This window comes from Ambystoma mexicanum, chromosome 13 (genome assembly GCF_040938575.1).
Source record: "Ambystoma mexicanum isolate Mex_15411 chromosome 13, UKY_AmexF1_1, whole genome shotgun sequence".
In the NCBI taxonomy this organism is placed as follows: domain Eukaryota; kingdom Metazoa; phylum Chordata; class Amphibia; order Caudata; family Ambystomatidae; genus Ambystoma; species Ambystoma mexicanum.
In genome coordinates, this window is record NC_090938.1 from 17,943,048 (window position 1) to 17,969,691 (window position 26,644).

The following is a 26,644-nucleotide window of genomic DNA, read 5'->3' on the forward strand; positions in this document are numbered from 1 at the left end:
GTGCTTCTCTGCATGTGGCCTGCGACAAAATCAATACCACGATCTTGTCGACAGGGGTTGGGATCCCCTCTCAGCCTGGGGTGGGAGCACTACCAGGGCGGGGCCCAGAGCCAGTGCTACCCCGAAAGGGAACAGTGGAAGATGAGAGTCCAGGACAGTATGGTCTACCCGTCTCTCCGGCACCTCCAAGCACTCTGCAGTACATCTCTGCAGCCTCCCAAAGTTCTTCGTTTTGGCACAATATCAGCTTAGAGTGTAATCAAGAAGCTTCCAGTGGTGGCAGCGTCCCTCGGCTGAAACATGAATGGTTGAGGGTTTTGACCAAATCATGGCGTGAAGTCCAAAAAAACAAAGTGGGGGGACTCATGAACATACCATTTAATATGGTCATCACCAGAAATTAGCAATTAAAGTGGCCCTCTGAAAAAAGTGGGGGAACTCTATCCACCTGCGTGTACCCTTGATTTGATCCCCGGTTTTTAGCCTGCTGTCCACTTCAGTGTTACGGGTATAGCCTTAAGATTCCCGATTCCGCCCAGATGTTCTCGTTGCGCTTGGACTCCCAAGTTACATCTCACTGACACAGTGAAGCTGAAATCTGTCTGGAGGTTACTTGTGATCTTGTGCAGAAGGAATGTGACTCAGCAGGTCAGGATGGACACCCCCCTTTGGGCTGGACTGGAGCCTCATTTGCATATAATCGTTCCCCATTTGTAATGGCGAGCTGAAAAAACGCTGGTTTGGAGGATTGGCCACACCAATGCCACTGGTATTTATGGACTCAAAACCTTCCGGCAGAATAACGCCATGAATGTGAGAATGCAGAGTGCAATCACAGGTATAACCACTAGATGGCAGAATAACGCCATAAATGTGAGAATGCAGAGTGCAATCACAGATATAACCACTAGATGGCAGAATAACGCCCTCTGTGTGAGAATGCAGAGTGCAATCACAGGTATAACCACTAGATGGCAGAAGAACGCCATAAATGTGATAATGCAGAGTGCAATCACAGATATAACCACTAGATGGCAGAATAACGCCCTCTGTGTGAGAATGCAGAGTGCAATCACAGATATAACCACTAGATGGCAGAATAACGCCCTCCATGTTCGAATGCTGATTGCAATCACAGATATAACCACTAGATGGCAGAATAACGCCCTCCATGTGAGAATGCAGAGTGCAATCACAGATATAACCACTACATGGCAGAATAATGCCCTCCGTGTGAGACTGCAGAGTGCAATCACAGATATAACCACTAGATGGCAGAATAATGCCCTCCGTGTGAGAATGCAGAGTGCAATCACAGATATAACCACTAGATGGCAGAATAATGCCCTCAGTGTGAGAATGCAGAGTGCAATCACAGATATAACCACTAGATGGCACAACAACACCCTCCATGTGAAAATGCAGAGGGCAATCACAGATATAACCACTAGATGGCAGAATAACACCCTCTGTGTGAGAATTCAGAGTGCAATCATAGATGTAACCACTACATGACAGAATAACACCCTCATGTGAGAATGCAGAGTGCAATCACAGATATAACCACTAGATGGCAGAATAACGCCCTCCATGTGAGAATGCAGAGTGCAATCAAAGATGTAACCACTACATGGCAGAATAACACCCTCCATGTGAGAATGCAGAGTGCAATCACAGATATAACCACTAGATGGCACATCAAAGCCCTCCATGTGAAAATGCAGAGTGCAATCACAGATATAACCACTACATGGCAGAATCACACCCTCCATGTGAGAATGCAGAGTGCAATCACAGATATAACCACTAGATGGCAGAATAACACCCTCATGTGAGAATGCAGAGTGCAATCACAGATATAACCACTGGATGGCAGAATAACGCCCTCCATGTGAGAATGCAGAGTGCAATCACAGATATAACCACTAGATGGCAGAATAACGCCCTCCATGTGAAAATGCAGAGTGCAATCACAGATATAACCACTACATGGCAGAATCACACCCTCCATGTGAGAATGCAGAGTGCAATCACAGATATAACCACTAGATGGCAGAATAACGCCCTCTGTGTGAGAATGCAGAGTGCAATCACAGGTATAACCACTAGATGGCAGAATAACGCCATAAATGTGAGAATGCAGAGTGCAATCACAGATATAACCACTAGATGGCAGAATAACGCCCTCCGTGTGAGAATGCAGAGTGCAATCACAGATATAACCACTACATGGCAGAATAATGCCCTCCGTGTGAGACTGCAGAGTGCAATCACAGATATAACCACTAGATGGCAGAATAATGCCCTCCGTGTGAGAATGCAGAGTGCAATCACAGATATAACCACTAGATGGCAGAATAATGCCCTCAGTGTGAGAATGCAGAGTGCAATCACAGATATAACCACTAGATGGCACAACAACGCCCTCCATGTGAAAATGCAGAGTGCAATCACAGATATAACCACTAGATGGCAGAATAACACCCTCTTTGTGAGAATGCAGAGTGCAATCATAGATGTAACCACTACATGACAGAATAACACCCTCATGTGAGAATGCAGAGTGCAATCACAGATATAACCACTAGATGGCAGAATAACGCCCTCCATGTGAGAATGCAGAGTGCAAACAAAGATGTAACCACTACATGGCAGAATAACACCCTCCATGTGAGACTGCAGAGTGCAATCACAGATATAACCACTAGATGGCACATCAAAGCCCTCCATGTGAAAATGCAGAGTGCAATCACAGATATAACCACTACATGGCAGAATCACACCCTCCATGTGAGAATGCAGAGTGCAATCACAGATATAACCACTAGATGGCAGAATAACACCCTCATGTGAGAATGCAGAGTGCAATCACAGATATAACCACTAGATGGCAGAATAACGCCCTCCATGTGAGAATGCAGAGTGCAATCACAGATATAACCACTAGATGGCAGAATAACGCCCTCCATGTGAAAATGCAGAGTGCAATCACAGATATAACCACTACATGGCAGAATCACACCCTCCATGTGAGAATGCAGAGTGCAATCACAGATATAACCACTAGATGGCAGAATAACGCCCTCCATGTGAGAATGCAGAGTGCAATCACAGATATAACCACTAGATGGCACATCAAAGCCCTCCATGTGAAAATGCAGAGTGCAATCACAGATATAACCACTACATGGCAGAATCACACCCTCCATGTGAGAATGCAGAGTGCAATCACAGATATAACCACTAGATGGCAGAATAACACCCTCATGTGAGAATGCAGAGTGCAATCACAGATATAAACACTAGATGGCAGAATAACGCCCTCCATGTGAGAATGCAGAGTGCAATCATAGATGTAACCACTAGATGGCAGAATCACACCCTCCATGTGAGAATGCAGAGTGCAATCACAGATATAACCACTAGATGGCAGAATAACACCCTCATGTGAGAATGCAGAGTGCAATCACAGATATAACCACTAGATGGCAGAATAACGCCCTCCATGTGAGAATGCAGAGTGCAATCATAGATGTAACCACTAGATGGCAGAATAACACCCTCCATGTGAGAATGCAGAGTGCAATCACAGATATAACCACTAGATGGCAGAATAACACCCTCATGTGAGAATGCAGAGTGCAATCACAGATATAACCACTAGATGGCAGAATAACGCCCATCACAGATATAGCCACTAGATGGCAGAATAACACCCTCCGTGTGAGAATGCAGAGTGCAATCACAGATATAACCACTAGATGGCACATCAACGCCCTCCATGTGAAAATGCAGAGTGCAATCACAGATATAACCACTACATGGCAGAATCACACCCTCCATGTGAGAATGCAGAGTGCAATCACAGATATAACACCCTCATGTGAGAATGCAGAGTGCAATCACAGATATAACCACTAGATGGCAGAATAACGCCCTCCATGTGAGAATGCAGAGTGCAATCACAGATATAACCACTAGATGGCAGAATAACGCCCTCCATGTAAGAATGCAGAGTGCAATAACAGATATAACCACTAGATGGTGGGACTACCTTCAATATGTGACTGTAACAGATCTCCATTTGCGCCACTACTTTAAAAGGTAAGTAACTTGTTTACTATGGTATAATGTTGACCATGTTTATAGCGCGCACCCTAGGGACAGCATCATAACCCTTGACCTGTAGGTCACGCACACAGATTTCTGCATTAGACACTCGGGCCATTGAGCGAGACTACGGCCCCACCAACCCCGCCAGAGTCCTGCCTGCTCACACTTCTCTCTTTTCTCTTGCAGAATGCTGTGCGCCACAACCTGAGTCTCCACAAGTGCTTTGTGCGGGTGGAAAACGTGAAAGGTGCCGTGTGGACTGTGGACGAGCAGGAGTATCAGAAGCGAAGGCCACCAAAGATGACAGGGTGAGTGAGCTGTGGCCCCGCTGCCGGGCCCCAGCACCATCACAGCCAAGGCAAGCTGCCTAGCGTCTGTGGAAGGCCAGCACGCGGGAGCAGCGGTGAGCAGGCCAGGCTGCTCCTGGCATGGTCTCCCAATTCCCAAGGTCTACCCCACAGACGGTGTGGCAATGCCCCGCTCGCTGCTTGTGCTATCGATGCACAGCGCCACCCTCTGATGTCTCAGGCTGGGCGCAAACCAAAGTCAATTGAGAGCAGGTTGGGAAGGTTCCTGTGAAGCCCTTTACCTCCAGAAACACCTTTACGGGGGTCAGGGGATCCGTCCTTAACATTTGGTTATGTGCTTCTTAAATGCAGCTCTGACCAGGAGTGCAAAGCCGAGAGCGGCTGACATGGGGACCCTGAAGCACTTTGAAACACATTGTGTATAGGCGCTATATAAATAAACAATCACTCAATCCATGAGAAGTAAGCTTGCGCCCGTGTGTAGGGTGCGCCACCCTTCAGGTTCCCTGGACACTGCAAGCACACACATGCCTGCCTAGAGAGCCATTTGCATGAGCACATTTGAAGGGTACATGCAAATGCTGAGAGGCTGGGTTAGGGGCACCTAAGCAAGCCCCCAAATCTCACCAGAGCAAATCACCCCCCACCCCCACTATGGTGGCATGACAAGATGTCAGTAGTAAGGGGAGTTGCTGGGTCAATAGAGAAGTAGGTTCTATCTAGGTGGCAACCAACAAGGCTCTACTACTAGTGTGAGTCTGCATTTTAGCACACTCGCCCTTGAGAGATAGGGGAACGGTAATACAGGGAGGTAAATGGGGTCACAATAGGCCACACAATGTGGTCAAGTGAGGAAACCGGTATCAGAAGCCAGTCTCCCAGTTCCATAGTCTCATCCTCAGCCAGTAGGACATGGATGGGTGGGAAGAGGCCTCCAGAACCAGTCTCTCTGCTCCACAGTCTCATCCTCAGCCAGTAGAGCATGGATGGGTGGGAAGAGGTTTCCGGAACCAGTCTCCCTGCTCCACAGTCTCATCCTCAGCCAGTAGGACATGGATGGGTGGGAAGAGGTTTCCAGAACCAGTCTCCCTGCTCCACAGTCTCATCTTCATCAAGTAGGACATGGATTGGTGGGAAGAGGTTTCCAGAAACAGTCTCCCTGCTCCACAGTCTCATCTTCAGCCAGTAGGACATGGATGGATGGGAAGAGGTTCCCAGAGCCAGTCTCCCTGCTCCACGGTCTGATCTTCAGCCAGTAGGACTCTCATGCATGGGAAGAGGTTTCCAGAACCAGTCTCCCTGCTCCACAGTCTCATCCTCAGCCAGTAGGACATGGATGGGTGGGAAGAGGTCCCCAGAACCAGTCTCTCTGCTCCACAGTCTCATCCTCAGCCAGTAGAGCATGGATGGGTGGGAAGAGGTTTCCGGAACCAGTCTCCCTGCTCCACAGTCTCATCCTCAGCCAGTAGGACATGGATGGGTGGGAAGAGGTTTCCAGAACCAGTCTCCCTGCTCCACAGTCTCATCTTCATCAAGTAGGACATGGATTGGTGGGAAGAGGTTTCCAGAAACAGTCTCCCTGCTCCACAGTCTCATCTTCAGCCAGTAGGACATGGATGGATGGGAAGAGGTTCCCAGAGCCAGTCTCCCTGCTCCACGGTCTGATCTTCAGCCAGTAGGACTCTCATGCATGGGAAGAGGTTTCCAGAACCAGTCTCCCTGCTCCACAGTCTCATCCTCAGCCAGTAGGACATGGATGGGTGGGAAGAGGTCCCCAGAACCAGTCTCTCTGCTCCACAGTCTCATCCTCAGCCAGTAGAGCATGGATGGGTGGGAAGAGGTTTCCGGAACCAGTCTCCCTGCTCCACAGTCTCATCCTCAGCCAGTAGGACATGGATGGGTGGGAAGAGGTTTCCAGAACCAGTCTCCCTGCTCCACAGTCTCATCTTCATCAAGTAGGACATGGATTGGTGGGAAGAGGTTTCCAGAAACAGTCTCCCTGCTCCACGGTCTGATCTTCAGCCAGTAGGACTCTCATGCATGGGAAGAGGTTTCCAGAACCAGTCTCCCTGCTCCACAGTCTCATCCTCAGCCAGTAGGACATGGATGGGTGGTAACAGGTTTCCAGAACCAGTCTCCCTAATCCATAGTCTGATCTTCAACCAGTAGGACTCTCATGGGTGGGAAGAGGTTTCCAGAACCAGTCTCCCAGCTCCACAGTCTGATCTTCAACCAGTAGAACATGGATGGGTGTGAAGAGGTTTCCAGAACCAGTCTCCCTGCTCCACAGTCTCATCTTCAGCCATTAGGACATGGATGGGTGGGAAGAGGTTTCCAGAACCAGTCTCCCTTCACCACAGTCTGATCTTCAGCCAGTAGGACATGGATGGGTGGAAAGAGGTTTCCAGAACCAGTCCCCCAGCTCCACAGTCTCATCCTCAGCCAGTAGGACTCTCATGGGTGGGAAGAGGTTTCCAGAACCAGTCTCCCTGCTCCACAGTCTCATCTACAGCCAGTAGGACATAGATGGGTGGGAACAGGTTTACAGAACCAGTCTCCCTGCTCCACAGTCTCATCCTCAGCCAGTAGGACATAGATGGGTGGGAACAGGTTTACAGAACCAGTCTCCCTGCTCCACAGTCTCATCCTCAGCCAGTAGGACATAGATGGGTGGGAACAGGTTTACAGAACCAGTCTCCCTGCTCCACAGTCTCATCTTCAGCCAGTAGGACATGGATGGGTGGGAAGAGGTTTACAGAAGCCAGGCTCCCTGTTCCACAGTCTCATCCTTAGTCAGTAGGACATGGATGGGTGGGAACAGGTTTCCAGAACCAGTCCCCCTGCTCCACAGTCTCATCTTCAGCCAGTAGGACATGGATGGGTGGGAAGAGGTTTCCAGAACCAGTCTCCCAGTTCCACAGTCTCATCTTCAGCCAGTAGGACATGGATGGGTGGGAACAGGTTTCCAGAACCAGTCTCCCTAATCCACAGTCTCATCTTCAGCCAGTAGGACATAGATGGGTGGGAACAGGTTTCCAGAACCAGTCTCCCTGCTCCACAGTCTCATCTTCAGCCAGTAGGACATGGATGGGTGGGAACAGGTTTCCAGAACCAGTCTCCCTAATCCATAGTCTCATCCTCAACCAGTAGGACTTTCATGGGTGGGAAGAGGTTTCCAGAAACAGTCTCCCTGCTCCACAGTCTCATCTTCAGCCAGTAGGACATGGATGGGTGGGAAGAGGTTTCCAGAACCAGTCTCCCTGCTCCACAGTCTCATCTTCAGCCAGTAGGACATGGATGGGTGGGAACAGGTTTCCAGAACCAGTCTCCCTGCTCCACAGTCTCATCTTCAGCCAGTAGGACTCTCATGGGTGGGAAGAGGTTTCCAGAACCAGTCTCCCTGCTCCACAGTCTCATCTTCAGCCAGTAGGACTCTCATGGGTGGGAAGAGGTTTCCAGAACCAGTCTCCCTGCTCCACAGTCTCATCTTCAGCCAGTAGGACATGGATGGGTGGGAAGAGGTTTCCAGAACCAGTCTCACTGCTCCACAGTCTGATCTTCAGCCAGCAGGACATGGATGGGTGGGAAGAGGTTCCCAGAAGCAGTCTCCCTGCTCCACAGTCTGATCTTCAACCAGCAGGACATGGATGGGTGGGAAAAGGTTTCCAGAACCAGTCTCCCTGCTCCACAGTCTGATCTTCAGCCAATAGGACACTCATGGGTGGGAAGAGCTTTCCAGAGAGGTTTTAAGACCTGGGCGAGTGGAATAGTGGAGAGAATGATGGCGAATGAAGAGGTGATGTAATACCGATCTCCCTCTACACGTCACTTCCTGCAATAGTCATAGAACATAAGCCTCGCTCTGAGAACCTGAAAGAGTCTGTGTCACTGAATCTGTTTCTTTCTCTTTGTAGGAGTCCGACTCTCGTGAAAAACATGATCTCGGGCCTTGGATATGGAGTATTAAATGCCAGTTACCAGGTACGACCCTCTCCAGGATAACTGCTTGGACCCCAAGATTCCAAGCGGAGACAGCACTCTACCATCAAGGGCCGATAGTAGGAATGTAATCTGCCATGGGACTCCCCTTCCACTTCATGTCCCTCCAGCAGAGACCCCACCCATCCCCACTACACACATGCAGTCCTTGCACAATGTAGACAGAGTCCCTCTTTCCTGAATATTTGCACTGCCTCTTTGCAGTGTACTCCTTGCAGTGTGCTCCCTTCCCCTCTCTCTGCTTGCAATGAACTCCCTCTCCGTGCAGTGTGCTCCCTTCCATCCATCTCCCTCTCCCAGCAGTGTGCTCCCTCCCCCCTCTCCTTGCAGTGTACTCCCAACACCCCCTCTACTCGCAGTTTACTTCATGTCCTTGCAGTTTTCTCCCTTTCCTTCCTCCCTTTGCCGTGTGCTCCTAAGACTCACTCTCCTTGCAATGTGCTCCCTTCACTCCCTCTCCTTGCAGTGTGCACTTTTCCCTCCCTCTCCTTACATTGTGCTCCTTTCCCTCCCTCTGCTCCCAGTGTACCTCCTCTTTACAGTGCTCTCCCGTACCTTCCTCTCCTTGCAGTGTGCTCCCTTCACTCCCTCTCCTTGCAATGTATTCCCTCACCTTGCCGTGTACTCTCCTGTGCAGTGTGCTCCCAAGACTCACTCTCCTTGCAGTGTGCTCCCTTCACTCCCTCTCCTTGCAGTGTGCACTTTTCCCTCTCTCTCCTTACATTGTGCTCCCTTCCCTCCCTCTGCTCCCAGTGTACCTCCTCTTTACAGTGTTCTCACTTTCCTCCCTCTGCTCCCAGTGTACCTCCTCTTTACAGTGTTCTCACTTTCCTCCCTCTGCTCCCAGTGTACCTCCTCTTTACAGTCTTCTCCCGTTCCTTCCTCACCTTGCAGTGTGCTACCTTCACTCCCTCTCCTTGCAATGTATTCCCTCGCCTTGCCGTGTACTCTCATGTGCAGTGTGCTCCCAAGACTCACTCTCCTTGCAGTGTGCTCCCTTCACTCCCTCTCCTTGCAGTGTGCACTTTTCCCTCCCTCTCCTTACATTGTGCTCCCTTCCTTCCCTCTGCTCCCAGTGTACCTCCTCTTTACAGTGTTCTCCCTTTCCTTCCTCTCCTTGCAGTGTGCTCCCTTTACTCCCTCTCCTTGCATTGTCCCCCCTCCTCTTGCAGTGTGCTCCCAAGACTCCCTCTCATTTCCATGTGCTCCCTTCCCTCCCTCTCCCTGCAGTGCACTTGCTTGAGTTGCAGTGTTCCCTTCACTCTGTCTCCTTGTAGTGTACTCACTTTCCTTACAGTTGCTCATTCCGTCCCTTACCTCGCTCACAGTGTACCTCCTTTTCTTGCAGTGTTCTCCCTTTCTTTCCTTTCCTGGAAGTGTACTTCCTCTCCTTGCATTGTGCTTCCTTCACTCCTTATCCTTGCAGTGTACTCCCTCTCCTTGCAATGTGCTCCATTCACTCCCTCTCCTTGCAGTGTGCTCCCTTCCCTCCCTCTCCTTGCAGTGTGCTCCCTTCACCCGTCTCCTTGAAGTGTATTCCCTCCCGTTGAAGTGTTCACCCTTCACGTCCTCTCTTGCAGTGTACACCCTCTACTTGCAGTGTGCTCCCTTCACTCCCTCACCTTGCAGTGCACTACCTCACCTTGCAGTGTGCTCCCTTCGCTCCCTCTCCTTGCAGTGTGCTCAGTTCACCCCCTCTCCTTGCAGTGGACTCCCAAGACTCCCTTTCCTTGCCGTGCACTCCATTGCCTTGCAGTGTGCTGCCTTCACCCCCCCTCCTTGCAGTGTGCTCCCTTTCCTCCATTTCCTTGCAGTGTACTCCCTCTCCTTGCAGTGTGCTCCCTTCACCCTGTCTCCTTGCCGTGCACTCCCTCTCCTTGCAGTGTATTCCATTGCCTGGCAGTGTGCTCCCTTCACGCCCTCTCCTTGCAATTGCTCCCTTTCCCCCACTCCTCGCAGTGTACCTCCTTTCCTTGCAGTGGTCTCCATTGCCTTCCTCTCCTTGCAGTGTACTTCCTAACCTTGCAGTGTGCTTCCTTCACTCCCTATTCTTGCAGTCTACTCCCTCTCTTTGCAGTGTACTCCTTTCACTCCCTCTCCTTGCAGTGTGCCTTCATGACTCCATCTCCTTTCAGTGGGCTCCATTCCCTCTCCTTGCAGTGTGCTCCCTTCCCTCCGTCTCCTTGAAGTGTAGTTCCTCCCCTTGCAGTGCGCTCCCTTGACTCCCTCTCCTTGCAGTGTGCTCCATCACTCCCTCACCTTGCAGTGTACTTCCTCTCATTGCAGTTCCCCCATTCATTCCTTCTCCTTGCAGTGTGCTCCCTTTGCTACTTCTGCTTGCAGTGTGCTCAGTTCCCTTCCTCTCCTTGCACTGTACTCCCTCTCCTTGCACTGTACTCCCTCTCCTTGCAGTGTACTCCCTCTCCTTGCAGTGTGTGCCCTTCATTCCCTCTTCTTGACGTGTACTCCCCCCTCATTGCAATGTGCTCCCTTCCTTTTCCTTAAAGTGTGCGCCTTCTGCTCGCAGTGTGCTCCCTTCACTCCCTCTTCTTGCAGTTCGCCCCTTCACTCGCAGCAGTGTTCCCTTTCCCTGTAGTTCTCCACACATGATTGACACGCAATCTGTGCAGCCTTCCCTTCCTTACATCTCCTTTCAGTGCTCCACAGTTCAACCCCTGTCACTGCAGTGAACGTGCATGTGATGTCTGTGTCACTGTTCTGTTTGCCCTCATTTCACAGGCAGCCCTGGCTGAAAGTAACTTCCCCCTCCTGAACAGCCCCACCCTGGTGAACACCAGCTCCAGCAGTGCCACCCTGCATGTGGCCCACGATGACGTCAGCAGTACCGTGGAACAAGTACACAGCAATGGCAGCAACAGCCCACGCCTCTCCCCTCAGCAGTACAGGTGAGTGCGGCATGGCGGGCCAGGGATGGCCCTTCTGCATGCTTCTTATCCCCATCCTCTACTAAAGTAAGGACGCTGGGGTGAGCTCTACCCCCCACAAACTCCCACGCACGGTGTGACCTCTAGGAAAGGTGAAGGACTGGCTCTGCTACGAGTAGCCCACCCCATTAGCCCCATGCATCTCCAAAATAGGTTCACACCTGATACTTCTACCTCTTGTGGAAGGGAGGACTGACAGTGAGGGGGACTGAGGTCCCCGGTATATTCCCAGGAGAGACTGGCGGTGAGGGAGACTGAGGTCCCCTGTATATTCCCAGGAGAGGGACTGGCGGTGAGGGAGCCTGAGGCCCCTGTATATTCCCAGGAGAGGGACTGGCGGTGACGGAGACTGAGGTCCCCGGTATATTCCCAGGAGAGGGACTGGCGGTGAGGGAGACTGAGGTCCCCGGTATATTCCCAGGAGAGGGACTGGCGGCGAGGGATCCTGAGGCCCCTGTATATTCCCAGGAGAGGGACTGGCGGCGAGGGAGCCTGAGGCCCCTGTATATTCCCAGGAGAGGGACTGGCGGTGAGGGAGACTGAGGTCCCCGGTATATTCCCAGGAGAGGGACTGGCGGCGAGGGAGCCTGAGGCCCCTGTATATTCCCAGGAGAGGGACTGGCGGCGAGGGAGCCTGAGGCCCCTGTATATTCCCAGGAGAGGGACTGGCGGCGATGGAACCTGAGGCCCCTGTATATTCCCAGGAGAGGGACTGGCGGCGAGGGAGCCTGAGGCCCCTGTATATTCCCAGGAGAGGGACTGGCGGTGAGGGAGACTGAGGTCCCCGGTATATTCCCAGGAGAGGGACTGGCGGCGAGGGAGCCTGAGGCCCCTGTATATTCCCAGGAGAGGGACTGGCGGCGAGGGAGCCTGAGGCCCCTGTATATTCCCAGGAGAGGGACTGGCGGTGATGGAACCTGAGGCCCCTGTATATTCCCAGGAGAGGGGCTGGCAGTGAGGGAGCCTGAGGTTCTCTATATATTCCCAGGAGAGGGACTGGCGGCGAGGGAGTCTGAGGCCCCCTTTATAGTCCCAGGAGAGGGACTGGCGGCGAGGGAGCCTGAGGTCCCCTTTATAGTCCCAGGAGAGGGACTGACGGCGAGGGAGACTGAGGTTGCCGGTATATTCCCAGGAGAGGGACTGGCGGTGAGGGAGACTGAGGTCCCCGGTATATTCCCAGGAGAGGGACTGGCGGTGAGGGAGACTGAGGTGCCCGGTATATTCCCAGGAGAGGGACTGGCGGCGAGGGAGCCTGAGGCCCCTGTATATTCCCAGGAGAGGTACTGGCAGCGATGGAACCTGAGGCCCCCTTTATAGTCCCAGGAGAGGGACTGACGGCGAGGGAGACTGAGGTCCCCTGTATATTCCCAGGAGAGGGACTGGCAGTGAGGGAGCCTGAGGTTCTCTATATATTCCCGGGAGAGGGACTGACAGTGAGGGAGCCTGAGTTTCTCTATATATTCCCAGGAGAGGGACTGACGGTGAGGGAGACTGAGGTCCCCGGTATATTCCCAGGAGAGAGACTGGCAGTGAGGGAGACTGAGGTCCCCGGTATATTCCCAGGAGAGGGACTGACGGCGAGGGAGACTGAGGCCCCTGTATATTCCCAGGAGAGGGACTGGCAGTGAGGGAGCCTGAGGTTCTCTATATATTCCCAGGAGAGGGACTGGCAGTGAGGGAGCCTGAGGACCCTGTATATTCCCAGGAGAGGGACTGGCAGTGAGGGAGCCTGAGGCCCCCTTTATCGTCCCAGGAGAGGGACTGGCGGCGAGGGAGCCTGAGGCCCCCTTTATAGTCCCAGGAGAGGGACTGACGGCGAGGGAGACTGAGGACCCCGGTATATTCCCAGGAGAGGGACTGGCGGTGAGGGAGACTGAGGTCCCCGGTATACTCCCAGGAGAGGGACTGACGGTGAGGGAGACTGAGGTCCCCTGTATATTCCCAGGAGAGGGACTGACGGCGAGGGAGACTGAGGTCCCCTGTATATTCCCAGGAGAGGGACTGGCAGTGAGGGAGCCTGAGCTTCTCTATATATTCCCAGGAGAGGGACTGACGGCAAGGGGAGACTGAGGCCCCTGTATATTCCCAGGAGAGGGACTGGCAGTGAGGGAGCCTGAGGTTCTCTATCTATTCCCAGGAGAGGGACTGGCAGTGAGGGAGCCTGAGGTTCTCTATATATTCCCAGGAGAGGGACTGGCGGCGAGGGAGTCTGAGGCCCCGTTTATAGTCCCAGGAGAGGGACTGGCGGCGAGGGAGCCTGAGGCCCCCTTTATAGTCCCAGGAGAAGGACTGACGGCGAGGGAGACTGAGGTCCCGGTATATTACCAGGAGAGGGACTGGCGGTGAGGGAGACTGAGGTCCCCTGTATATTCCCAGGAGAGGGACTGGCGGCGAGGGAGCCTGAGGTCCCCGGTACATTCCCAGGAGAGGGACTGGCGGCGAGGGAGCCTGAGGCCCCTGTATATTCCCAGGAGAGGGTCTGGCAGTGAGGGAGCCTGAGGCCCCTGTATATTCCCAGGAGAGGGACTGGCGGTGAGGGAGACTGAGGTCCCCTGTATATTCCCAGGAGAGGGACTGGCAGTGCGGGAGACTGAGGTCCCCGGTATATTCCCAGGAGAGGGACTGGCGGCGATGGAACCTGAGGCCCCCTTTATAGTCCCAGGAGAGGGACTGACGGCGAGGGACACTGAGGTCCCCTGTATATTCCCAGGAGAGGGACTGGCAGTGAGGGAGCCTGAGGTTCTCTATATATTCCCGGGAGAGGGACTGACAGTGAGGGAGACCGAGGTCCTCTATATTCCCAGGGGAAGGACTGACGGAGAGGGAGACTGTGGTCCTCTGCATATTCCCAGGAGAGGGACTGGCAGTGAGGGAGCCTGAGGTCCTCTGTATGTTCCTAGGGGTGGACTGACAGTGAGGGAGCCTGAGGTCCTCTGTATATTCCCAGGAGAGGGACTGACGGTCAGGGAGAATTAGGTCTCCTGTATATTCCCAGGAGATGGACTGACAGTGAAGGAGCCTGAGGTCCTCTGTATATTCCTGAGAGACTGACGGTGAAGGAGCCTGAGGTCCCCTGTATATTCCAAGGATATGGACTGACAGCGAGGGAGACTGAGGTCCTCTGTATATTCCCAGGGGAAGGACTGACGGAGAGGGAGACTGTGGTCCTCTGCATATTCCCAGGAGAGGGACTGGCAGTGAGGGAGCCTGAGGTCCTCTGTATGTTCCTAGGGGTGGACTGACAGTGAGGGATCCTGAGGCCCCGGTATATTCCCAGGAGAGGGACTGGCGGCGAGGGAGCCTGAGGCCCCTGTATATTCCCAGGAGAGGGACTGGCGACGAGGGAGCCTGAGGCCCCTGTATATTCCCAGGAGAGGGACTGGCGGTGATGGAACCTGAGGCCCCTGTATATTCCCAGGAGAGGGGCTGGCAGTGAGGGAGCCTGAGGTTCTCTATATATTCCCAGGAGAGGGACTGGCGGCGAGGGAGTCTGAGGCCCCCTTTATAGTCCCAGGAGAGGGACTGGCGGCGAGGGAGCCTGAGGTCCCCTTTATAGTCCCAGGAGAGGGACTGACGGCGAGGGAGACTGAGGTCGCCGGTATATTCCCAGGAGAGGGACTGGCGGTGAGGGAGACTGAGGTGCCCGGTATATTCCCAGGAGAGGGACTGGCGGCGGGGGAGCCTGAGGCCCCTGTATATTCCCAGGAGAGGTACTGGCGGCGAGGGAGCCTGAGGCCCCTGTATATTCCCAGGAGAGGTACTGGCAGCGATGGAACCTGAGGCCCCCTTTATAGTCCCAGGAGAGGGACTGACGGCGATGGAACCTGAGGCCCCTGTATATTCCCAGGAGAGGGACTGGCAGTGAGGGAGCCTGAGGTTCTCTATATATTCCCTGGAGAGGGACTGACAGTGAGGGAGACCGAGGTCCTCTATATTCCCAGGGGAAGGACTGACGGAGAGGGAGACTGTGGTCCTCTGCATATTCCCAGGAGAGACTGGCGGTGAGGGAGACTGAGGTCCCCTGTATATTCCCAGGAGAGGGACTGGCGGCGAGGGAGCCTGAGGTCCCCGGTACATTCCCAGGAGAGGGACTGGCAGTGAGGGAGCCTGAGGACCCTGTATATTCCCAGGAGAGGGAATGGCAGTGAGGGAGCCTGAGGCCCCCTTTATAGTCCCAGGAGAGGGACTGGCGGCGAGGGAGCCTGAGGCCCCCTTTATAGTCCCAGGAGAGGGACTGACGGCGAGGGAGACTGAGGTCCCCGGTATATTCCCAGGAGAGGGACTGGCGGTGAGGGAGACTGAGGTCCCCGGTATACTCCCAGGAGAGGGACTGACGGTGAGGGAGACTGAGGTCCCCTGTATATTCCCAGGAGAGGGACTGACGGCGAGGGAGACTGAGGTCCCCTGTATATTCCCAGGAGAGGGACTGACGGCGAGGGAGCCTGAGCTTCTCTATATATTCCCAGGAGAGGGACTGACGGCAAGGGGAGACTGAGGCCCCTGTATATTCCCAGGAGAGGGACTGGCAGTGAGGGAGCCTGAGGTTCTCTATCTATTCCCAGGAGAGGGACTGGCAGTGAGGGAGACTGAGGTCCCCTGTATATTCCCAGGAGAGGGACTGGCGGTGAGGGAGCCTGAGGCCCCCTTTATAGTCCCAGGAGAAGGACTGACGGCGAGGGAGACTGAGGTCCCGGTATATTCCCAGGAGAGGGACTGGCGGTGAGGGAGACTGAGGTCCCCTGTATATTCCCAGGAGAGGGACTGGCGGTGAGGGAGACTGAGGTCCCCTGTATATTCCCAGGAGAGGGACTGGCGGTGAGGGAGACTGAGGTCCCCGGTACATTCCCAGGAGAGGGACTGGCGGCGAGGGAGCCTGAGGCCCCTGTATATTCCCAGGAGAGGTACTGGCAGCGATGGAACCTGAGGCCCCCTTTATAGTCCCAGGAGAGGGACTGACGGCGATGGAACCTGAGGCCCCTGTATATTCCCAGGAGAGGGACTGGCAGTGAGGGAGCCTGAGGTTCTCTATATATTCCCGGGAGAGGGACTGACAGTGAGGGAGACCGAGGTCCTCTATATTCCCAGGGGAAGGACTGACGGAGAGGGAGACTGTGGTCCTCTGCATATTCCCAGGAGAGACTGGCGGTGAGGGAGACTGAGGTCCCCTGTATATTCCCAGGAGAGGGACTGGCGGCGAGGGAGCCTGAGGTCCCCGGTACATTCCCAGGAGAGGGACTGGCGGTGAGGGAGACTGAGGTCCCCTGTATATTCCCAGGGGAGGGACTGGCGGCGAGGGAGCCTGAGGCCCCCTTTATAGTCCCAGGAGAGGGACTGGCAGTGAGGGAGCCTGAGGCCCCTGTATATTCCCAGGAGAGGGTCTGGCAGTGAGGGAGCCTGAGGCCCCTGTATATTCCCAGGAGAGGGACTGGCGGCGAGGGAGTCTGAGGCCCCGTTTATAGTCCCAGGAGAGGGACTGGCGGCGAGGGAGCCTGAGGCCCCCTTTATAGTCCCAGGAGAAGGACTGACGGCGAGGGAGACTGAGGTCCCGGTATATTACCAGGAGAGGGACTGGCGGTGAGGGAGACTGAGGTCCCCTGTATATTCCCAGGAGAGGGACTGGCGGCGAGGGAGCCTGAGGTCCCCGGTACATTCCCAGGAGAGGGACTGGCGGCGAGGGAGCCTGAGGCCCCTGTATATTCCCAGGAGAGGGTCTGGCAGTGAGGGAGCCTGAGGCCCCTGTATATTCCCAGGAGAGGGACTGGCGGTGAGGGAGACTGAGGTCCCCTGTATATTCCCAGGAGAGGGACTGGCAGTGCGGGAGACTGAGGTCCCCGGTATATTCCCAGGAGAGGGACTGGCGGCGATGGAACCTGAGGCCCCCTTTATAGTCCCAGGAGAGGGACTGACGGCGAGGGACACTGAGGTCCCCTGTATATTCCCAGGAGAGGGACTGGCAGTGAGGGAGCCTGAGGTTCTCTATATATTCCCGGGAGAGGGACTGACAGTGAGGGAGACCGAGGTCCTCTATATTCCCAGGGGAAGGACTGACGGAGAGGGAGACTGTGGTCCTCTGCATATTCCCAGGAGAGGGACTGGCAGTGAGGGAGCCTGAGGTCCTCTGTATGTTCCTAGGGGTGGACTGACAGTGAGGGAGCCTGAGGTCCTCTGTATATTCCCAGGAGAGGGACTGACGGTCAGGGAGAATTAGGTCTCCTGTATATTCCCAGGAGAGGGACTGACGGTGGGGGAGACTGAGGTCCCATGTAAATTCCCAGGAGATGGACTGACAGTGAAGGAGCCTGAGGTCCTCTGTATATTCCTGAGAGACTGACGGTGAAGGAGCCTGAGGTCCCCTGTATATTCCCAGGATATGGACTGACAGCGAGGGAGACTGAGGTCCACTGTATATTCCCAAGAGAGGGACTGGCAGTGAGGGAGCCTGAGGTCCACTGTATATTCCCAAGAGAGGGACTGGCAGTGAGGGAGCCTGAGGTCCTCTGTATATTCCCAGGAGAGGGACTGGCAGTGAGGGAGCCTGAGGTCCTCTGTATATTCCCAGGAGAGGGACTGGCAGTGAGGGAGCCTGAGGTCCTCTGTATATTCCCTGGGGAGAAACTGATGATGCGGGAGACTGAGGTCCTCTGTATGTTCCCAAGAGAGGGACTGGCAGTGAGGGAGCCTGAGGTCCTCTGTATATTCCCAGGAGAGGGACTGCCAGTGAAGGAGACTGAGGTCCCTTCTCTATTCCCAGGAGAGGGACTGACAGTGAGGGAGACTGAGGTCCTCTGTACAGAGACTGAGGTCTTCTGTACGTCCTCGTGATGTTTCTTTGGTGTTTTTGTGGATTTCTAACCTATAACCATTATCTTTCAGCCATCACAGTCACCAGACGCACGTGAACGTGAAGGAGGAGCCCGCAGAGTCTGAAGAGGACAACAGGTCTGTGTCTCACCTGGCATCGTCCAATCAGAGCCTGGTGCTTCCTGATCAGCGGGACCTGGAGGACGAGGTGCCAATGGAGGACTTAGCATAGGAAGCCAGGACCTCCCACCACACCATCCCAGCCAGACCAGCACTTCCACTCCAGGGCAGGCTGTGGTTCCCACCTCCTCAATGGACCACCACCTCGCCCTGTCCAAGGCACTGTCACATACACCCAGGGTGGCTGACCCCAGGACACAGACTGAATAGCGAGTGCATGGGGAATGGGGAGCGGGTGGCTTGTCTGCCTCCCTCCACAACCTGGTACGAAACCACCAGCCCAGTCTCTGCCCACTAAGACTACACTACAGAAGCTGCTGGGCTGCCAGTGGGACCAGCCCAGGATTATCTACAGACATGAAGGGGTACCCCATTGCCCCCAAAGAGGCTCACCCCTACCCTGTTGCAAGACTCGGGCTCCTCCTCGGCTCTGTGGGCAGGCCTCAGAAACATGGACATCTCTCTGGGCTGCATTCTTATACCAAAAACAGTTGGGGTTCTGAACCTGCTGCGAGTGTGAGGAGGGGCCGGGGACAGGGCCGGCCCGCCAGCCTCTGCCAGGCCCTGCAGATGGTGCAGCTGGATTGTGTGTCGCAGGGGCTTCCTGCATGGGGGTGCAGTCTTTGCAATGGATAGCAGCTACTTCTGAGGCGCGACGTTTCCTTGGCTGCAGGCACCCACTCCCTGCCCATTGCCACCTACCAGAGCAGGCGGTGCAGACCTGCCTCCACTTCTGCACACCCGTAGGACCCCTTCCTGCCATCCTGCTTCTTTAACTCTTTGCTGGCCATGTTGACGCAGTGTTTACCCTAGCCCTCAGCAGTCAGGTTTGCCATGTTCCATCAGCCATGGGGGGCGCCGCCCGTGGCACCGTTACCTGCCTCTCCTGCCTCTGGGTGGTCGGATCCCTCCACGAGCAGAGCACGGATGAATGGTGGCAAACGAGTAATGGCTACCTCCTGTGCCAGCGGACAATGCCGTGGTGCCCCTCAGACAAGCCAGTCGCGGTGAACAGATGTTTGACTCCTGTGGTTGAAATGCCCGGCTTGAGGGCACAGGGGTGCGGCTCGCATGAAGGGGCCTCTCTGAGCTCATCGCTCTCGTGCACAAACCAGTGCCAGGCACTTGTGATTTTCGACAAAGGATGATAATACAACGGGCCAGAAAACTGCCTGGTGCGTGAATTGCATTCTTGCCAAAAACCCAAACTCTGTTGGAATGGACATTTCTGTACTCCAAAGTTACCTCTGGTCACCACTTGCAAAAGGGCCCTCCAAGTCTCTGGGGCAGTTTGCAGAAGCTTCCCCACTACCTGAGAAGAGTGCCACCAAAGAGTTCACCAGAGTGTTGGAGGCCCCGCAGGACACAGCCCACGGAACATGTTATCACACCAGGCAAGCACTCATACAAGCATCTCACCGGGGGCGCAGCCCATGTGCGATGATGCACCAGTGCGTTGAAGTGAGCACCTCGACACAACACAACCAAAACTGTCTCACCAAAATGCCGCTGACCCAAACCAGCACAGCCCCTGTCGCCAAAGCCCAATAGCTCAACGGGACACTGCCCTGGTAAAAAGCCACCAAAGCTCTTGTATTAGTACTTCACTTCTGTCCAAAGGGCACCGCCAAAGTTTAACCATAAGCACCTCACCCAAAGCAGACCACTCTGTCACCAAATCTCTCCCAGGACGCAGGACTTGCATCGCCACCAAAGGGCTCCACAGTACTGGGCTCCCCCACGTGAGGATGGTCGCCACACTGCACTCCCTGACCTCTTGTAGTAGCCTTCAAACTGTGGGGGTGGCCTGACTCGGGGGGAGGGGAGGTCCAAAGGATGACCTGGCAGCACGAGGCTCTTCCAAAAGTGTACAGCGACTGCTTACTGCTTTCAATAGAAAATAGAAGCAGGTATGGCATCTGGGGGGGAGGGGGGCGGCACCACTATTTTTACTCCAGGTGGGGTTACACAACAATATTTTTATTCAGGGGAGCTCAGCATCAAAAAGTTTGACTACCACTGCTCCAATGACACATGGACTTGACTGATATCTGCTCCACACCAAGCAAATAGCACTCATAGGCTGGTCATTGGGCACTGCACGGCCTGGTCTGCGTGACCTGGTTATTGCTCATCCTGCTCTGTGCACGGCCTGGTCCTTCGTGCACAGCCTGGTCCTTCCTGCAGAGCCTGCTTGGCGCACATCCTGGTCTGCCCAGCCTGGTCTGCCCAGCCTGGTCTGTGCACGGCCTGGTCCTTCCTGCAGAGCCTGCTTGGCGCACATCCTGGTCTGCCCAGCCTGGTCTGTGCACCTGTTCAGACTGGAGCTTTTCTCCGAAAGGCAAATGCAGCTCTCAGTTGCTTCCTCTGTCTTCTCAGCCTCCTGGGCCCCTTTTACTCTTATCATAGCCATCGTGTGTTCCTTAACCCCTTGCCAGTCTGTCTCCCAGTGCCCACAGTTTGCCACTTAGTTGATGATGGGTTGTGCGGTCCATTGCAGTATGGGAGAGAAATGCCATGGAGCTAGCTACGGTGAGATGCCACCCATCAGCCTCGGGTTACAGGGCAGCCGGCGGGATGGCCAGAGGGCACCCATGGGGCAGCGGGTCCCTGGCGACTGCATCTCCAGAGCCTGGGCGAGTCCTGGCGCCACTGAAAACCAGCCACAAATGTTCTCTTTCTGCTGGCACGCGGATAAATGGCGGAAGTGCGTGCCCTGGCACCAACATCATCCTATCTCCCTCTCTAACCTATCAGTCACGGGGGACCCCTCCCCTGCCTCTACTTAACCCGTTGACCAAAGAGATCTTTTTATGCCAAAAGCATAACACCAAATGATGTATGTATTCTTGTAACCACAGGCCAAAAACCTTTGTTTGCATTTTCACCTAAGATTAACGTATTATTTGATACCAAAGCAAAGCTTTTGTTTTGTTTGTTTCTGTGTTCGCCACTTCCTGCATTCCAGGTGCTTGTCTTGTGTTCTCATGCCCTGTGTCCCCTTTTCCTTCTGTCCTTGCCGCAATTCCCTTCACCTACTGGTGGACCCGGGCTGCCCGCGGGGTCTCTGCTGATGGGACCCCCCTGCTCCCCCTCCGTTCCATAGGCACTTCCGCCTGCCCAGCCGTCGGGGTGCTGCAGGGGATGCTGGTGGCCCTTCCGCTCGCTGGCAGGGAGGGCACCAGTTGCCCTCATTGGATGGATGAGCAAAAACACACAGGGAGCAAGTGTAGGACTGGTGACTGGGCAGCCCTTGGCATCTCCTGCCGTGGCGGCCCCAGAAGAGAAAGGGCGGTTCCCTCTAGTGGAGCACCGTGGCCAACATTTGATGAACCTATCCTACTGGCCAGCCATCGCCACTTGAGGTTCTTCTCGGCAGGAGAAGGCCCCCGGGGCAGAGGCACCATGACTTCGATTTGTACATGGCGAGTGCGTTCTGATGGATTCTCTCCCTTCCAAGGCGGAGTGGAAACGAAAGGTAGCCCTGGGAATTTGGCAAATGGGCCCTGCACCCCGCCTGCCCCCCTAGCCCCCACCACCATCTCGAGATGCACTAGACCAGAATGCATGCTCCTGATTTCTTCCTTCCCAGTCGCATTGCCCAAACTAGCACTCACGACCAGCAGCCTACTGGGAAAGCCACCCGTATCCCATACAGTCCGGCTACCTCTGATCCCGTACCCCTCTTCCCTCTGAGCTCCCCGGCCCAATATGATAGGTTATTTATAACATGCTTAATACCCGGAGGTTTCTAAGCGCTGACCCAGGGATCGAACCTGTGTTGCTCGCATCGTCTTGCTTCCAAGGCGAACACGTTGCCCCTGAGCTATCCCCACGAGACCAATCAGCCGAGACCGGAGCCAGCATAACCTTAAACTAAGCTCCAGACATGCTGGTAGACTGGAGCTCCCTATCACTGTCCAACTCCTGGCTCTGAGCCGCCACACCTACCTGCCCACTCCACCATATTGCCAAAACAAGCAGACTGACACCTATGACCACCATAACTGCCAAAGCCATGGGTGTCACACCCCCCCTCCAAAATATATCTGTCAGATTCACAAGAGCCCCCAGAACTACCCTACCTTTGTAAAGCTGTCCATCCACGGCAGCATGGCCCCCGTCTCACGCAGAACAGCACAAATACTCCAAATATGAACCTTGGAAGCCTTCTGTTATCAAGTATGTGCGTTTCTGGGGGCAACACATGACCACAGCCTTCCCACCCATAGTCCTGCTCCCCAATTTCAACATTACACCCCCCCCGACCGTCGGTTCAGTCCCTGCAACCTTTAGGTAGGAAACCTGGGGGGGGGGGGAGATTTCTGGCAACGTATAAGCGCAGCCCGTGACCTCGATTTTTAGACTCTAATTTGTCTCCAGTCAGTGTGGGCTTTAAAGGACACGAGCAAAATTCCCTCTTTGCTGTGACAGACCCACTTCCTGATCGAGTCACCTGCCGCCCTTGGACCCTATTGGAACCTCTGGATCCCAGTGCCTTTAGTTTCCCTGTTCACACAGAAAGGGACCCAGCGTTATCAAACGTATAGACTCAACCTCCTACTACCCTCAAGCATGGCCAAGTCCTCGGTCTTCCGGAATACTCTGAGGCTTCGTGCATCCCTAGAGGCTGACCCCAGTAACTATGGGTGCCCTCAAGCATTGCCAAGTCCTCCGACTTCCCAAATACTCTGCCACATCGTGTATCCCTAGAGGCTGACCCCAGTAACTATGGTACTCTGAGGCATCGTGCATCCCTAGAGGCTGACCCCAGTAACTATGGGTGCCCTCAAGCATTGCCAAGTCCTCCGACTTCCCAAATACTCTGCCACATCGTGTATCCCTAGAGGCTGACCCCAGTAACTATGGTACTCTGCCACATCGTGTATCCCTAGAGGCTGACCCCAGTAACTATGGGTGCCCTCAAACATGGCCAAGTCCTCGGACTTCCGGAATACTCTGCCGCATCGTGTATCTTTAGAGGCTGACCCCAGTAACTATGGCTGCCCTCAAGCGTGGCCAAGTCCTCCGACTTCCTGAATACTCTGCCGCATTGTGTATCTTTAGAGGCTGACCCCAGTAACTATGGTACTCTGAGGCATCGTGTATCCCTAGAGGCTGACCCCAGTAACTATGGTACTGTGAGGCATCGTGTATCCCTAGAGGCCGACCCCAGTAACTACAGAGTCCCCGGAAGGATTTGGTTGATGCAAGTGACTTCCTGTAGCTTCTGCCCTTTGGTTCCTATGACCTCTGACTCCTCTCACCCTCAGAGACTGAATGAACCCACTTACTGCTTATGCCAAGAAGTCTTCTGGCATTTGACTCCTGGCACCCTACCGACTGTTTGCGCCCTCAGACTCTCTGGTGCTTGCAGCACACACACACACACGCACACATATTCCTGAGTTAGAAAATGTCCAACATTTCCTGAAACCTAGTTTCCTGTTGAAGCCCAACCTTCAGAGATGGCGTGGCCAGCCCTCGACTCTGGGGCGAGGGGGGAGGCCGGCAGTAACTGCTTATTGTACAGTTGTGTGAATTCTTCAGGATGTCTGGGGTGAAGTTGGCCCCAGGCTCCTCTTTCCTTCGGTTGCTGCACCTCTCTCCTCGCCCCCATGCTGTATAAAAGAATAGCATTGTTGTGTATATGTATCGACGCTGCGTGTCTGCCCTGCAGACTTTAATTCTTGTACAGTAGATTCTAGCTGCATGATGTAATCTGTACGACAACGGCATTATAAAATGCAATAAACGATCTCACTTATGACACCCGCGTCTGCTTTGGTCTGTCGTTGACATTGAACCTTCACCCAGGCGCCACAAAGCCACCAAAAAGGCAGAGGTGCGCTATACAAGACTACACTACAACACTGTAAAACGGGCCGAGGGTACATTTGGAAAAGGCACTGGGAGTGCATGCGTGTGATAGGTTTAAGCCCTGAGCCAATCCCGTTGCTGTATTTACAGAAATGCAGGTGCTTAGGTCGGCACTAATTTAAATAAGGGAGTTACTAACTACATAAGCACCAGCACTGTAAAGGCAGTGCTCAAAAGTGCCCTGAAGAGTTGCTCCTAGAAACTCCCTCCCAAGGAGACCAGTTATTACCTGATCAACAGATCAAAGTCTTTCCGAGCTACACTGCAATGGCATGTCAAGCAGAAAGAGTTCCCTTAGAGACCACAGATAGAGGTGACACCACCCACAGAAATAGCCCATTAGTGCAAACATTCCCTAATCACAGAATTCATTGATTTGATACAGGGAAATCTGCGTCAAAGCAGGTCCTGTAGCCCACCCAAGGCAACCTTATGGAGGCCAAAGACGGCGGAGGAAACTGGGTGTGGGTGTCAGTCCAAACCAATTGGTAATACAGGGGTACCTGTGGTGAGATTAGGTTCTTAATATTATTAACTGGAACTCCCAATGCTTAACCCATTGACTCTCCCAGGGCAATGCCAATACCAGGAGTGGGGAAACCCAATTCATTTTGATCCAAGAGTCGTTCCTGACGAGGGAAGTGATTACAGATGGCCGTGTGGTTTGTCAACACACTGCTGTGGGAAATCATTCTGGGGGCTTCATGGGGGATTAGTGCTAGCAATAGGCCAACAATGGATGAACTCAATGAACCAGGTATTTTTTGTATCCAGGCCTGAGTCACTTAACCCGGTGCAGCCTACGGTCAATACTGATTGTACATTTATAAGCTAATTATAAAGAAATGAGCCAAATACTATAATGGAATGGCTGGAGCAAATTGTTTATGTACAATCAAAATGAGAACAAGCCTGGCCTTTTGATCCTGGCCGGGGACTTTAATACAGACTGCCCGGGCAAGAGGGAAGCACCAGAGTCTACATCGGCAGGGAGGGGGAGAAAATGGAAATCCTTTTGGAAGGAATGGAATCTGCTACCATTAAATGGTAATGCCAAAGGTGACCTAAATGGCAGTACAACTTGGCACCGGAATAAGCAATCCTTGAGAATAGAGTTTGTTTATGTATCTCAAGGTTTGTTCCAAAGCGCTAACCAGTTCCATGTTATAGAAGCAAGCCCGCAAGATCACTCTTTATCGAGAGGTAGTCCAGTGTGTTCCAGACCTGGGCAGAAGGATCACACAAAGTGTATCTTATTATAAACCCGAAATGGAACGACAGGCGTATGAGGAAATGTAGGTCATGTTTTTAAAGTAATTGGCAAAGGTTAGCAAAATCATTCAATCAATGGTTATTCTCCGATTTAGCATTTTTAGAAACACTACTTGATACAATTACCAAGGTAAAGGGTTTACGCTTCTGAACAACTACTAGAAAAGGGTTTATATCCGAGAGATTCAGGCCTTAAAACGCCTTGTGATAAAGAACATTCTTTGCACTAAAAACTCGAACCTGTCTCTTGATAAATGCATGGCAAACATAAGACAATTTCAGATCAAGGATAAAGGGATTACGGGTGTGAAAGTTGGGAGAGAAGGTGAAAAGATCTTAGCTGCCATTTTTAATAATAACAATTAGATTTTTTGGCAAATTATAAATAAACACGATAACAACCGGATGGTTTTACAGGACTGCCCCATCTCGGAGAGTGCATGGGATCTCACTTCTCAAATGTGTATTGACAGAGCCTATTGTTGTCCAAAAGGGATGATGTACCTTCTTAGGACTTTATTTTTCACCCAGAAGATATAATAAGAAACATCATACAGAAATGAAGTCGCTCAACAGCCCCCAGTCCGGGAGCACTGCGCAATGGGTAACTCGAGAGCGAACCAGATTTCTGGGCAACAACTCTATAAAGTGTGTTTAAATCTGCACTTGATTGTTAAAAGATTCCAGAACTATGACGCACAACAAATGTGGTGCCCAGATTCCAAAAGGGTGATCAAAATAATCCATTGAACTGCGGACCCATTGCCCTCTTAGACCCAGAGGCAAAGAGATTTGCATCTTTAATACTAACGGAGCTCACAAATTGGCTTTCGTAAAGGGGTGGGGCAACTACTGCAGGTTTTGTTAACAACCATCTTCAGCAGAGAGTATCGGGGAAACAACCCCCAGAGACGTACGCAGTATTGATTTACTTATCAATGGCATTTGACAAGGTTGATCGTAACCTTCTATGGAGAAAATTAAAAAACTGGGGTATCCCAAATAATCTGCCAGCAGTTTTAGCTGACTTGCATTCAGATTTAACTTTGAGGTAGAATGCGTCGGTGCGGCCAAATGACCACGCCAATACCTGGAAAAAATGGACTAGGCCAAGGATGCGTCTTAGCGCCAATGTGATTCGATCTC

At 53.3% G+C, this 26,644-nt stretch overlaps 1 protein-coding gene across 2 annotated transcripts in view; it reads left to right on the plus strand.

Moving 5' to 3' along the window:
• Positions 1–24,116, plus strand: part of FOXP4 (forkhead box P4) — a 332,784-nt gene extending 308,668 nt beyond the window's left edge. For both annotated transcript variants that reach the window (XM_069633027.1, XM_069633028.1), the window contains exons 14-17: positions 4,300–4,421; positions 8,336–8,402; positions 11,160–11,326; positions 18,239–24,116. In XM_069633027.1, the coding sequence (XP_069489128.1) occupies positions 4,300–4,421; positions 8,336–8,402; positions 11,160–11,326; positions 18,239–18,398 (516 nt within the window). In that variant the 3' untranslated portion in view covers positions 18,399–24,116. The remainder of the gene's footprint in view (positions 1–4,299; positions 4,422–8,335; positions 8,403–11,159; positions 11,327–18,238) is intronic.
• The last annotated feature ends 2,528 nt before the right edge of the window (positions 24,117–26,644 follow it).